This window comes from Sceloporus undulatus, chromosome 1, assembly GCF_019175285.1.
Source record: "Sceloporus undulatus isolate JIND9_A2432 ecotype Alabama chromosome 1, SceUnd_v1.1, whole genome shotgun sequence".
Classification (NCBI taxonomy): domain Eukaryota; kingdom Metazoa; phylum Chordata; class Lepidosauria; order Squamata; family Phrynosomatidae; genus Sceloporus; species Sceloporus undulatus.
This window is the reverse complement of record NC_056522.1, coordinates 284,399,786-284,413,305: the sequence shown is the minus strand read 5'-3', so window position 1 is coordinate 284,413,305 and position 13,520 is coordinate 284,399,786. Positions and strand designations below refer to the sequence as shown.

At 39.7% G+C, this 13,520-nt stretch overlaps 1 protein-coding gene across 14 annotated transcripts in view; it reads right to left on the bottom strand.

The window, feature by feature from the left end:
• Positions 1-87: 87 nt before the first annotated feature.
• CCDC73 (coiled-coil domain containing 73) overlaps positions 88-13,520 on the bottom strand; it is a 115,249-nt gene continuing 101,816 nt past the window's right edge. For all 14 annotated transcript variants that reach the window (XM_042472332.1, XM_042472315.1, XM_042472324.1 and 11 more), the window contains 3 exons: positions 11,281-12,696; positions 7,385-7,518; positions 88-523 (listed from right to left, as the gene is read on the bottom strand). In XM_042472332.1, coding sequence (XP_042328266.1) covers positions 284-523; positions 7,385-7,518; positions 11,281-12,696 — 1,790 coding nt within the window. In that variant the 3' untranslated portion in view covers positions 88-283. The remainder of the gene's footprint in view (positions 524-7,384; positions 7,519-11,280; positions 12,697-13,520) is intronic.

Genomic DNA, 13,520 nt, shown 5'->3' with positions numbered 1-13,520 from the left:
CATTATTATAATGATAAATGTTATATGCTAGTTAAGTTGGGAAAGGAAGAAGCAGGATGAAATATGAATAATTCTAAAATCTCTTTTTAAAAAATGAGTGGTGTTCTATGGCCTCTTCTTGAATTGGTAACTTCCAAATAAAATATTCTAAGATGCTCTTTTTTTAAAAAATAGACATATGAACTGCAAAGATACCAGCCTTTTCTTGTATATTATACTACTCATCACATTACTTTGGGTTGTACAGATTTCAAAACACATTTAATAACAATCAAACATCAGTTTAATCTACTATTATTGCCTTTTCTGAATCTTCTTCATGCTTTCTCTTTCTGGACTGGCAGAGACTTTCAGAATATAGAAACCTTTCAATCTTGTTTATTTGTGTTTTTATGAAGACATTCTGCAAATTCCAATCTTTTTCTTCAGTGTTTGTTGTGTTTTCACTTAAAATAGAGCCTTTGACTTCAGATAGCAATTGAAAAGACTTCTGTTGTGGTCCAGATGGGCATTCTGTTGAGACCTAAAATATGTGCATACAATATTAAACGTATAACTAAAAGTTTCAGTTTTAGGAGGAAAGTGGGGCATAAATAAAATATAGAAGTAGTAACCAAATTGACATTCCTCTAGATCAGGGCTTCTTAAGCTATTTGATGTGAGGAACTGGCAGATCCACTCCCCCCCCCCCCCGTATGCTAGGCACTCACACCATATTTCTCCTTGTTGATTACAATTACAGCTTTTTATTTCCTGGAATCTCAGTGCCCCATGGACTGGCATCAGTTCAGGAACTCCTAGTTGCTCTAGGGCTAGGTTTGGCCCATGTAAATTCCAGATCATTTTGAGGTCCTTAACAGCTCATAGCTTCTCCAATAACATATTACTTTGTCATTTCTATTGAGAATGCCCCTATGGCCTCTAAAGGGCAGTAAGTAAATTTACCATTTTTATCCTTTCTTGGGCTCTTTTAGGCCCAAAGTCCTTGTAAAAATAAAACAGGAAATAAACTGGAATTTGACTTACTGGTTTGAAAAAAGGCCACTTCTAGGCTGAAAACAAGCAGGACATGGGAAAATAGCTCCAACACGCCAAAGCAGGCATGAGGTTTGAATTTTTATAAGGTAAATCAAAACTTTCATAGAATATGGGAGCAAGGGAGAGGCAGCCCTTTGAAGTCCTGTGCAGCCTGCAAACCCCTAGACGTTGCTTGAACCTGCTCCAGGTATGTTTAAAGCTGTTGTTGAGCATTAGCCATAGTTTATGGAAATATTTCTACTGTTTATATCTTGGAGAATAACTAACTGGCACCTCTACATGATTTTGCATATTTTTTTACTGGCCTTCAGTTATATTCCCATGGTGGTTTTCAAGAAAGAAAAATAAAATTGTAAACATTTATGCTGCCATCCTCTTCAGTATTTATGAGATTGTAAGCCACATTTACAGATTCATGTTTATAGTTGTTGATGGCCAAACATGACCCCAATCTCCTGCCTCTTAAGTCAGGCAGCACCCCAACCAAAGGGTTTCTAAGGAGCTGGGGGAAATGACAGCAAAACCCTCTTGATCTCTGAGAGAAGCAGTAGCAGCAGAACTCCAAGGGCACCTCTCCATCTGCATGCCCCAGTGAGCCCTGTGTCTGGCAATCATCATTCCCCAGATCCCTGTTCTACAGCGTCTTGGACACCCTTTGGATTGGGATGGAGGGGGACTTGCATTAAAGAGGTGGCTGCACAGACATACCTCTGTAGCAATAACTACTGTGTGCCTGACAATGCAGGACTTGGCCACTAGTTTTAACAAATATTTTAAAACTCATTGACATGCACTAGTAATAAAAACAATTTTAAAACTATAAAAAAGCATATAAATTATAAACAAAACTAGACTAAAAGGCTCATAAGAGTAGCATAAAACAGGCAACTGGGTTAAAATTCTACATGAAAAGTTTGCCATGTTCTAAATTGTCAAAAAAGAAGCACCATCTGAATCTTCTTCTGTAGTAAAATTAAAACTGACATTACATTTTTAAAAGGTAATACTGGCCCTTTCCAGAAGGGCCTTTTAGTACGTACTTTGTACGTACTAGGGTTGCCTGGGGGCGTCTCTTTCAGACGCCCCCAACCCTAGTACGTACACAGTACTTACAAAATGGTGGCGCCCATTCTACAAGGGCGCCGCCTTTGGGACTTCACGACCACACCGCCTCCAAATGGGGCGACGCAGACGTGACATCCTGGCACCCTTTCTGCGGCACAGGAAGGAGCTCCGAAACGGAGCTCCTTCCTTAATTTGTGTCGCTGGTGCAGCCTTTACACGGCTGCTCCAGCGAAACAAGAGAAAGGGGCCAAGCAGCCCCTTTCTTGTTTCCCCGCTGCTGTCGGGGGCGGCCCCAAGGACACCCCCTTTCCAGGCCGCAGGAAGCGGCCTTTTGCCTGGAAAAGCAGCCTGGAAAAGCGGCAGATCGGGGAAAGGGGTGGGTACAGGCCGCCCCAAAGGGGCGGTCTGTAACACGCCACAGTCACCATGCTTACCGTATTTTTCGGCGTATAAGGTGACCCCCAACTTTTCCAGTTAAAATATAGAGTTTGGGATATACTCACCGTATAAGACTACCCCTCTTCCAGCACACACCAAATAAAAATTTAAAAAAACATCAGATTTGATTTTAATATGGTAATTTTAATTCAAATGCTTATGACTTGCAAGTACTTAGCAGGAAACCTTGTTGTATACAAAGTCTGCTTGGACTGGTCAGCTCTCCCTGCCTGCCCAGCCCTCCCTGTCTCCAAGACTATCAGAGCGGTAGCTGCTTTCATACAATTGTTGCATATGGTGGGGATGCGGCCGCAGCCGTTTTTGAGCTCCCCCCTCCCATGTGCAGCGGCTCGGAAGTTTCAGCACCTGTCCTATAAGACGACACTCAGCGTATAAGACGACCCCCGACTTTCGAGAAGATTTTCCTGATATGTCTAAAGGAATATGTCATAGCCACTCTTCATTTAAAATCTTAATTTTAAATCCCACAAATATAATTCTACTTAAATAAGCTGAATGTGTTGTTATAGTTAGGAGAGTACAATCTCAGATTACCATTAGCAAAAATGTGTACTTTGTGTTTTAAGGAGAAACTAAAATTCTGCATCAAGGCAACTGAAATTCAGTGCTAAGAAAATTAGATTTCTATGAGCCATGTTATGTACACGAATTCAGCAGGTGCAATTTGCTTTGTTACGTGTGATGGTTAAAAGTATGTATATGTGATTTGAATGCAACCTTTCTAAGGGGCTCGACAGACTGGCCATTAAAGACGGCCTGGGAACGGAGTCGGGATGTGGTATGCACATGATGCACGTCCTGACTCTGCCCCAGGCTGATGTGATGCCACATGCTTCTTTGCGCCACGGAAAACATTGAAGCTGCAACATAGTTGCCGCCACCCCAATCTAGTGCTAAAAGGGGCGGTCTATCGAACCCCTAAGATTTTCTGTAAAATCTGAAAATTGGTCAGATGAAGAGGTGCTGTCCCTGAAATTGACCTCTATCATCTTAGTCCTTACTATACTTATTAAATCCAACTTTCCAAACAATAAATCCTGCCCCTGGTCCCAAAGCTACTGCATCAACACGATCTGGACATCACTGTCCTTGTGGGAATTGATGCCCTTTTTTTAACCTTTCAAACTAAGCTGTATTTTTCCTTGCCTAGACAATAAAGTATGCTCATGCCAGATTTGGTTAGAAGGATTAGTGAAGTTAGCTTTGTTTGGCCCGAGTTATTTTATTACATTACCAGATTTGTTTGACTGCTTGATGTCATTATATTTTCTAGATGAGTGGGGAGCAGATCCTTGTGATTTTATTTTACAGATGGATAGGAATGACAATACGGCACATTCTTCCCATCTGTGAGGGTTCATTTCTGCCCTCCGATGAGAAAAAAAAATGCTCACCCTCAAGCCCCATTATAGTCAATGGGCAGCATCATGCATGCACCACCATTGACAATTGGGCTGGATGATCTATGGACACTTATATAATACAGCAAGTCCATTGTGTTATACTTCCTCAGAACAAAATTGTGTGCATGTGTCTGTGACTTCAAGTCACCTGTCAACTTATGGTAACTCCATAAATTTCATAGGGTTTTCTTAGGCAAAGAAGAGTCAGAGATGGCTTTTCCAGTTCATTTCTCTAAAACTATAGTTTACAGTACCTGGTATTCATTGGCAGTCTCCCATCCAGGCTTAAGGTATGCATACTCACTAGAAAAAAAAAACTATTTTCATCTTTCCCTCAAAATTCAGAACATAATATTTGCCTTGACAAACAACCAGTACAAAGCAAGAGAAACAGTTTTTTAAAAATGGCTTATGAACTATCCAAACTCATTCATGTTCAGTTAGGAGCCAGAGAAGGGAGCTGCCTAGCCCTGTTTGTTTTATTTTCAGAGGGTGTGTGTCCCACACATAGGTATTCTTCACGTGGTTAGGTACCCTGATAGTAGTTTTATTACCATTTGCATGGAGAGCATCCATGCAGAAGGAAAGTTCCCCTGGTCAAACTGTTGGTACTCAGAGAACAACAGATTTGGGAGTATGTTGAGAGAACACAGATATTAAGGCAAAGGGTTTTAGTTATATCAGGGAAAGTGAGCAATTGGAGATAACTAGGTGATGAGAGGTTTTGGAAATTTGAGACTTAGAGCTTCAAAGTGTCCTACGTTTTAATGGTGTGTTTATATTATCTTCATATGTCTTCACCCAAAATATTTTGATCCTGTTATTTGTAAAATAAATCCTCTTCCTGCTTTAGAGCTGTGTTTATTGTTTCCCGTAAATAGGAAGATGTCTTTGGGTAGGTACCTGTACCCTCCCCACAAGAAAGAACCATATTCCATCTCACAGACTTCCTTGGGAAAGATGTCAGTGATGGGCAGGGCCAGAATTAAAAGGATAGGCCAAAACACCAGCCTATCTTAGTACAGCCAGCCCTCCAAATCCACAGACTTAAGCATCCATGGCTTGAAAATATTTTTAAAATATATACATTCCAAAAAGCAAACCTTGATTTTGCCATTTTATAGAAGGTACACAATTTTACCATGCCATTACATTTAGTAGGACTTGAGGATCCATGGATTTTGGTGTCCACAGGGGTTCCTGGAACCAAGCAACAGCATATACCAAGGGCCAATGACACCTTATGAAAGGCATTTCAATCTTTTCAAATGAGGGTGCGGAGCCATTCTGATTCTGAGAAACCATCAAACCATATATTGTCATGGGAAAGGGGGAATCCCTAAGGGGTGGATTAAGTCTTGGTTCTGAGCTTCCCCACACCATTACAGCTGCTGTGATGGTTTGGGGGAACCTCTTGTACAGTTTGTGCAATGGCACTGGAGCATGAAGGGAAAGGGAGAAATTAACATAAATCACCACCCATGGCCACATAGCCCAAAAAACCCACAAAAAACTATGGATGCCGGCCATGAAAGCCTTTGACTTCACATAAATCACCACCCTTCATTTCCTGAATTCCTTGATCCTGTTTTCCAAGAGGTAACTCTGGATCCAACAAGATGATTAATGAAGTAAAACAGATACAATGAGAAGTAAGATACTGGTTTCTACATATGGAAGAAGCTCTGTGGTATACAAAAGTATAAATATAGGTTGCATAAAAATGGGAGAAAACTCATAAAAGGCCTTGTGAGCATCCTCATCCTATGGAATAGTAACACCTTGGCGACAGGAACAGATTAGAGTAATTAATCTCACATCATGGGGCAAAAATTCTTGTCTTTGTTGTTACTTTTTGTTGGGGGAGACGAGACAGGGGTCAGTCACTAGAAATGGCCGATCTCCCAATGCACTCAAAATTCTGAAATTTAATAGATAATGTAAGGGGGGGGGGGGAATCCTGAGCCAAGCCAAGGATTTAAAAGCTGTTATTCTGCCCCAGGCAGTCCAGAAATGTGGAATAGGAGGATTTTTATGTTTCTTTTGCAGGTAACTGTGTGAACCAGCGGTTTTCCGTAAACAGTGCAGATCTGGAAGAGAAAACCCCTTTTCTCATGTCTACTGGTCCTGGCCAGATTTATGGAGAAACACTGAACTGGAAAGGAACAGTTCTGTTGCAAGAACTGAAGTCTCAAAAGAGGGAATGTACTAATAAGTGACTGGTGGGAAAGGGTTTGGGACACTTAGGAGCTGTGCATACAGCTCCAAAGGGGCAACCTCCAGCTGCCCCTTCTTTAGCCAGATTGGGGCCATGGCAATCACATGCCGCAGCCTCAATCTGGCCTTTCCAGGGCACGAAAAAGAGCCACAAAAAGCAGCTCCTTCTTGCACTCTGGAAAGGGTGCAATAGCGGCTATATGGTGATCCTTTGGCACTGTGTTGTGTGGATGCAGTGCTGGAGGAGCACCGTGTTGTGCTATGTTGCGGTGTATAGTGTCATGGTGCCTAGGGAGCGGAGCTGGGGCATGCTTCATGGAGACGTTACACCCCGACTCTACTCCCCAGCCGACCTTTCAGGCTGGGGTGTACAAGCTCTTAGTCACTGGAAAAGCTTTCTTATACTTTCCAACTCTAATGGACAAAAGACCTTTTTTATGATTGGTCACCAACTCATTTGTTGTCGGACCTCCTACTCATCAAGCTATTCTTTGGAAAGGTACTTTGATCTCAGTTTCATCAACTAGCGAATCTGAATGATGTCTTTAGGATTTTGTTATTGCTATTACCTGACAAAAGATAGCTATTATGCAAGTTTACATATAGACCTCCAAAGCTATTTGTTATTTATGTCTTGTTTGTTTTGTATTGTTATAAAACAAATAAAGACAATTATGAAAAAAGAACCAAAGTCTCCTTGCATAACATTAGATATCACTCTTTGATTAGTGACACAGGGAAACAAATACACAAATAGAACAACACATATACATGGACTTAATCAAAACAATAGTTTTTAATACAGTGTCATTCATAGCATTTACTTTAGAATGATAGTTCTTAAGTAAATGCTGTGAACTCCAATGTATTCTGTTTAGGCCTGAAGATTTTCTGTGTCTGCAACTATGGCTGGAAAGTAAACAGAAGTAATAAAATACACTTAAATTTTCACTTTGTACATTTTTGTTAAGACCTAGTCTTGAATTCAAACAGACTGGCTAAGATCCATTTGATTTATACACTGTGACTTTTTCCTGCTGTTTTCCATCAACTTTAATTGTGAAAAATGTTACCACATCTGCCCTCTTGATATTATTTTGGAGATCAAATAAGTCTTAAAGCATCCAGATGCATACAATTCTACACATATCTCTGGAGTTAGCTCACCAAGGTCTGCTCTGCAATATTTTTAATTGACTTACGTGTTCTCTGGGAAAAGAAGGATCATAAAAAGTCTTTGCTGTTGCATTCCATTCTTCCCTGAGATTTCTCTTGGGGCTTGGATTGATTCTTCCGGTATTCAAAGTGTCAGCAACTCTATTATTGTGATTAGAAACTAAAAGAGAGGAAATGGTAACAACTGCAGTTTTTATTTTCCAGGTTCTGATTTTATACTTCTTCAAATTCTTGGTTGATCTCTGATCCAGAGTACATTACCTGTATTAAAAGCTGCAGAAAACACACTTTGACACACTAGTGTTGGTATTTTAACATTTTGTTCTGAGGAAGAAAATTATCAAGAAATAATACTATTGCTTCCTAACTTTTGCCTGAAGAATTTATTAAAACAAACATAGGACAAGAATGTGTGGCATTTTATTTATTTTTTTAAAAAAATATTGATACTATATATGACTTATGAAATATTATGACAAACTTCCCAAATTATCCAGGCTATTAACATTTGTTTCATCTCATTTTTTAAAATAATTACTTGTAATGAACATAATCCAGCATAATCCTGTTAATAAAGTATGATGCCATAAAGCCAATTTATGCCATTGTAAATCACTTTTTTGGTCACTACAGAGGTCAGAACTCTCTAACAGCTACATTATGCACTCTACTTAGGGCTGCCTTTGGAGAGTGTTCAGAAACTTCAGCTAGTCCAAAGAGCTGCAGCCAGACTGTTAACTGGGGCAGGTTATAGAAACCACGCAATGCTCCTGTTGAACCAGCTCCACTGGCTGCCTATTTGTTTCCGGGCACAATTCAAAGTGCTGGTTATGACCTATAAATACAACCCGCACACTTAGATCCTTTGGGGAAAACTTACTGCAGCCAAAAAATACTATGTTGGCTGCAGTTACCCAGAGGGCCTTTTCATCTGCCGTTCCCGAACTATGAAATAGCCTGTCGGAGGAGAGCCAACACATTACTAAACTTGGGCCTGTTACAGACTGCCAAAATAAAGCTGCTTCGGGTCTCTTTGGAGGTATGCTGTTTAAATGAAGCATGCATCCTAAGAATCCGGAAGCTGCACCAAAGCTGCACCCCAGTGCTTAGGAATGGAGTGTGGCTTTGGTGCAACCTCCGGACTCTTAGGACCCATGCATCATTTAAATAGCATACCCCCAAAGAGACCCGAAGCAGCTTTATTTTGGCAGTCTGTGGCCCGTTACAGACGGGCATATAGTATGCGCAGAGCGCGTACTAGGGTTAGGAAGGGGCGTGACGTCTTCATGCCCCTAACCCTAATACACGCTCCGTGCGTACAAAATGGCGGCGCCCTATATAGACGGGGGCCGCCATGTTGACGTATCGGACGCATAGCGTGTCGTGCACCAGAAGTGGCGCCGCGAGTGCGCGCCTTGCGCCTTGCAGCACCTCTTCTGGGGCCCAGGAAGAAGCACAATTTTAGTGCTTCTTTGTTGCTGCGCCCAGAAACCACGTGGTTTGGCTGCTACGGTTCCCGGACACAGCAACCGGCAGCGGTGCGAGGCTGCCCGTTTTGGGTGGTCTGTAATATGCCTGTAACAGCCTGTATGACTTTTAAAAGGCCATCAAGATGGATCTCTTCCGACAGGCCTTACCTGAATAACTCACTCAGTTACCCAGCTGATACAGACCATCTTTCAGATTATTCCGTACTGATTACTCCAAGAAACCCTATTTTTTCCTGTCTCTGATAGGTTTTAATTAACTGTTTTAATGATTTAATTTATATTTTATTACTGTTGTGTTAGAATTATTATATTATATATGTAAGGAGGGAGGAAAAAGTGGGATTTATTTATATTGTACGAATTTTATTGTAATTGTAAGCCATCTCGATCCTACTGGAGAGGCGGAATAGAAATAATTTTATATTATTATTATTATCATTATCATCATTACTATTATTATTAAACCCTATATGGCTCAGGTCCAGGCTATTTGGCAGACTGTATCTTCCCATATGAACTGGACCAGGCTCTGAGATCTTTAGGAGAGGCCCTTCTCTCAGTCCCACCACCATCATAAGCATGGCTGGTGGGGATGCGAGAGAAGATGTTTAAAACAAAGCTCTTAAATAACATCCTGGGGGTGGCCTGTTGTTTTAATGAGTATAGTTTTTAAGTGCTGTTATCTTTTTAATTGTATTCTATTTTTACACAAATGATCTGTTTTAATTTTGCAATAATTTAATTCCATTTTAATTGTCACTTTTGTAAGTTTTTAATTGTAAGCTTTTAGACTGTAAGCCGCTTTGGGTCCCAACACCTTTTAGCTGGAGGAGTTCCCCATGGCCTTTTAGTGACCACTGAAGAGCAGGTGGCATCAGAGAAGCATCTAGCTATCTCCCTACAGAAATATGCACAACATTGATATCATACACTGAAACCTCTGGGGGTCTTGGCAAATGATGTCATTCTTCTGTGTCTCGCTGTAGGGACAGGGGTGCATCTCTGATCCCTTCTGTTTTCGACTGGTCACTAAATTGCTGGGGGAGGAAGAAATCTTCAAACTAAGAGATGGGTCATGGAGGATGTTAAACAGGGTACATGGAACTTTTATGCTACATCTCTCTAATGCAGGATCTTGGCTGTTACATCTTTAGCATGCTAAAGTACATTAAAGTTGCAATATTAATGCACAATTTTGCCTTAATGTAATCCTTTTTTTAAAAAAAAATTATGTAGCTATCCTCTTTTTTCATTGTATTGGTTTTGCAGATAGCAGAGTCTTATTATTCTCAACCTTGGAACAGGCAGGATTCCACATTAAAATTATCAAGTGTTTCAACTAGTACTCTAGTTGGGGCAAACAATTGGCTTTAGTCTAATGAAACTACTGTATATACTCATGTATAAGTTCACCTCATGTACAAGTCATGGGAGGTTTGTGGGCTAAAATTATGGATATGACCTGTAGACAAGAAGGGACATGTAACAAAGGATGTAAAAAGACTAACCAAAAGAAAATTATGCCAAAGAACCTATAAAATTCCACCAGGTATAACTATTTGTGCTCACCCTAAAGGCTGAATGGATGAGGAAAAACACCTGAACGACTAAAGCATGAGTAACATGAGTTGTTCAAGCCAGGAAGAAAACTGAGCATGGGGCTCCTGAGATCCATTCCACTGGGGTGAAACTGCTAGCGCTGCCTCTGAACCAGCCATCTGTGGCTGCCACTGCCACCATTTTCCCATCCAGGGATTCAAAAATGCCTTTTGCCATTCCAGTCAGAAAAGGGGATGGTTCCTTATTTTATAAAAGTTGAGGTACAGTATTAACTCATATCAAAAACGGGAACCATCTCCTTCCTTAAGTAGAGAATGGTAAGAACTTAGTCCACCCCAGGAGAATCTAAGAGAAGCACCATCCCCTTCCACTCTCTTGGTGCTCCTTTGATGGGAAGCGTGAAAGAGTAAACACCACTGCCATTTTCATACTCAGGCTTTGAATAAAAAACAAAACAGAAGCCATGGCATGGCAAAGAGAGTAGAGGGGGTCATTGCTTCTTTCAGGTTCGCCCAGAGCAAGACTAAGCACTTGTCTTTTGCCAGTCTACCCAGAGAAGGGGATGGCTCCTTTTTTCATAAGGTACAGTACTCGCATTGACTTGTGGATAAGCTGACCCAGTTTTTTTGGGTCAATTTTTCACTAAAATTTCTTGACTTATACATGACTGTATAGGGTATATTTTCAACTGTCCCATATTCAAATGCTAGTAAGAAAAAAGTGGGGATCACTGATGTCAGTGGAACTTACTCCTAGGTAAATAGTTGAGGATTGTAGGCAACAGATACTACTACAATATTTTGACCAGCCATTTTTGTTAGCTATCACTGTAATTCTATACTTTGAAATATCCGTTAACATTACTTTCTTACCTAATGAGTCTTCTTTTATAGCAGCATATATGTTCATAGTTTCACCGATTTCCTTTGAATTCTGGCTATTTTTTAATTCTTGTGAAAGTGGGTTTTCTTTCATTGAGAAAAACTGTTTGGAAGCTGAAGCACACACTCCTTGAATTTCATTTTGATACACCATAAGCAAGTTTACTTTTACAGAATTTTTCTTGGTTATTTTGTCTCTAGTTGCAATGCTAACAGAAGACATCACATTTCCCTGTATTGAATATTCAGTTGTCTTTATGGGTAAAGAACATGATTTGTCTGTGCTGTTTCCTTCTGCAGTAATTTCCTCTGTAACTATACTTTTTAATAACTCTTCCTTTTCTTTTAATGATATGTTCTCTACATCACAACCCATGATAATTGGTTTATCTGTAACAGTATGCAATTCACTTTCTTCATCTCTGGTAACTTGGTGAGTTGTCACATCTATAGTCTGAGATCCATGTACATTTTCACCATGGAGAAGCAAAACCTTGTATACACTTTCTTCTCTTAGTTCAGAGCTGTCTTTATCAGAATATGTTTTTGTCATTTCATTTGCGTCTTTAGATGGGTTTTCATCCCTTAAATTAGAATCCCCCACTATAAGCAAATTGTTGGCACTGACGTCATTGTTATTATAAGTATTTTCACCTAAAAGATTGTCCAAAGAAGCATGCACAGGTGGTACATTCTCTGTTGTGTAAAATGAACTGATTTGCTCACAGAACCCATCATTTCTGCATGTATTGTCAGTATATATTTCTTCAAGAGAGTTATTAATCTGTTTACATAAAAGGAGTTGAGAGTTTACACAACTTGTGTTGTGACTTGGTGGTGTTTGTTTTGCTTTGCAGAATTCACTGCACGCATCATTATTAGGGATGTTCATGTGACTCAGTATCATTTGTGATGAGACAGAATCCTTTTCAGTATTCAGAAAGTTATTTATACTAAGCTCACAGTCTTTTTTGCTAAGAACTTCACTTGCAGAGGAAACTTCCTCATGGAGTATATTGTTTTCATTTCTTTCAAAAGCAAATTCATTTGCAATACCTCTATCTGGAAGATGCTTGTTTAGTTTTGGTGAATGAGGTGTATCTTGATTAGAACTACCAAAATCGTCACCACTGTCTAAAAGCATCTTAAGATCTTCCACTGGGAATTCTGTTAAGGAACAACCATCTAAGCCTTTTAGGTCTTTCTTGGTTTCTGTTCTATCAAATATCTTTTTGTCTGCTTTTCCTTTAGTTGTAGTTTCTTTACATTCAGCAATAAATGGTCTACTCGTCGATACTGGAGTAATAAAATTGACTGTACAAAAGGGCATGCCTACAGAATGCTCCCTCTGTTTTGGCTTCAATGGACAAACTTTATCATCTTCATTCACACAATTCTCATAATAATCTAAATATGGTAGGATGAGAAGATACTATCAGTCATGAACATTTAAACAGTAAATGCTTTGAAAACACTATTCAAAATACTTTTCTAAATGGCAACAAAGATATATTCAGATCAAGATAAAAGATTTCAGATCAAGATAAATGTGTATAGTAAGCCTTTCTGTCTTTTAGAGGTAACACAGTAGAACCTCTTGGAGGACAAAAAGATGGAAATTGAGAGTAGGTGTAATGTCTTTAGCCCAGGGAATCCTGTGAACTGCAGTTTATTGTGGCACCAGACTCTCTGACAAAGGTTAAATATCTCACAATACTATAGTTCCCTGAATTCCCTAGCATTGAGTCAAGACAGTTACAGTGGTCTCAAACTGGATTATTTCTGCAGTGTGTTTTGGATCTTTGTCTCCCTTTGTCCTTTGCATATCTTGACAAAGGCAAGCCAGCTGTATTTATGTATAAACCCATAGTTTCCAACATCCTTCCTTCCCAGGAATTCAAGTCAGAAATTAGAGAGATTGTGACAGTTAAAATAGTTTATTGACCAGGTAAATTCAAGTAAGCTACACATGAAGCAAATAACCTACTCCTCTGAAGATTGACAACCTCTTTGTCCCTTTTAATCACTAAATTATAATGACTATATGTGTAATTTGAATGGAATAAAGCAGCAGCATGCATATAACAATACGGTTTCCAACTATTATCCATCTATTTTTGACTTGCTCCCATTTTTTCCCTTAAAACCCACCTTGGCAAAACCATATTCAAAAATACACATTCAGACAGATTTGTGAGGGCACCTGATTTGTGAAGGTAGTAATCAACATG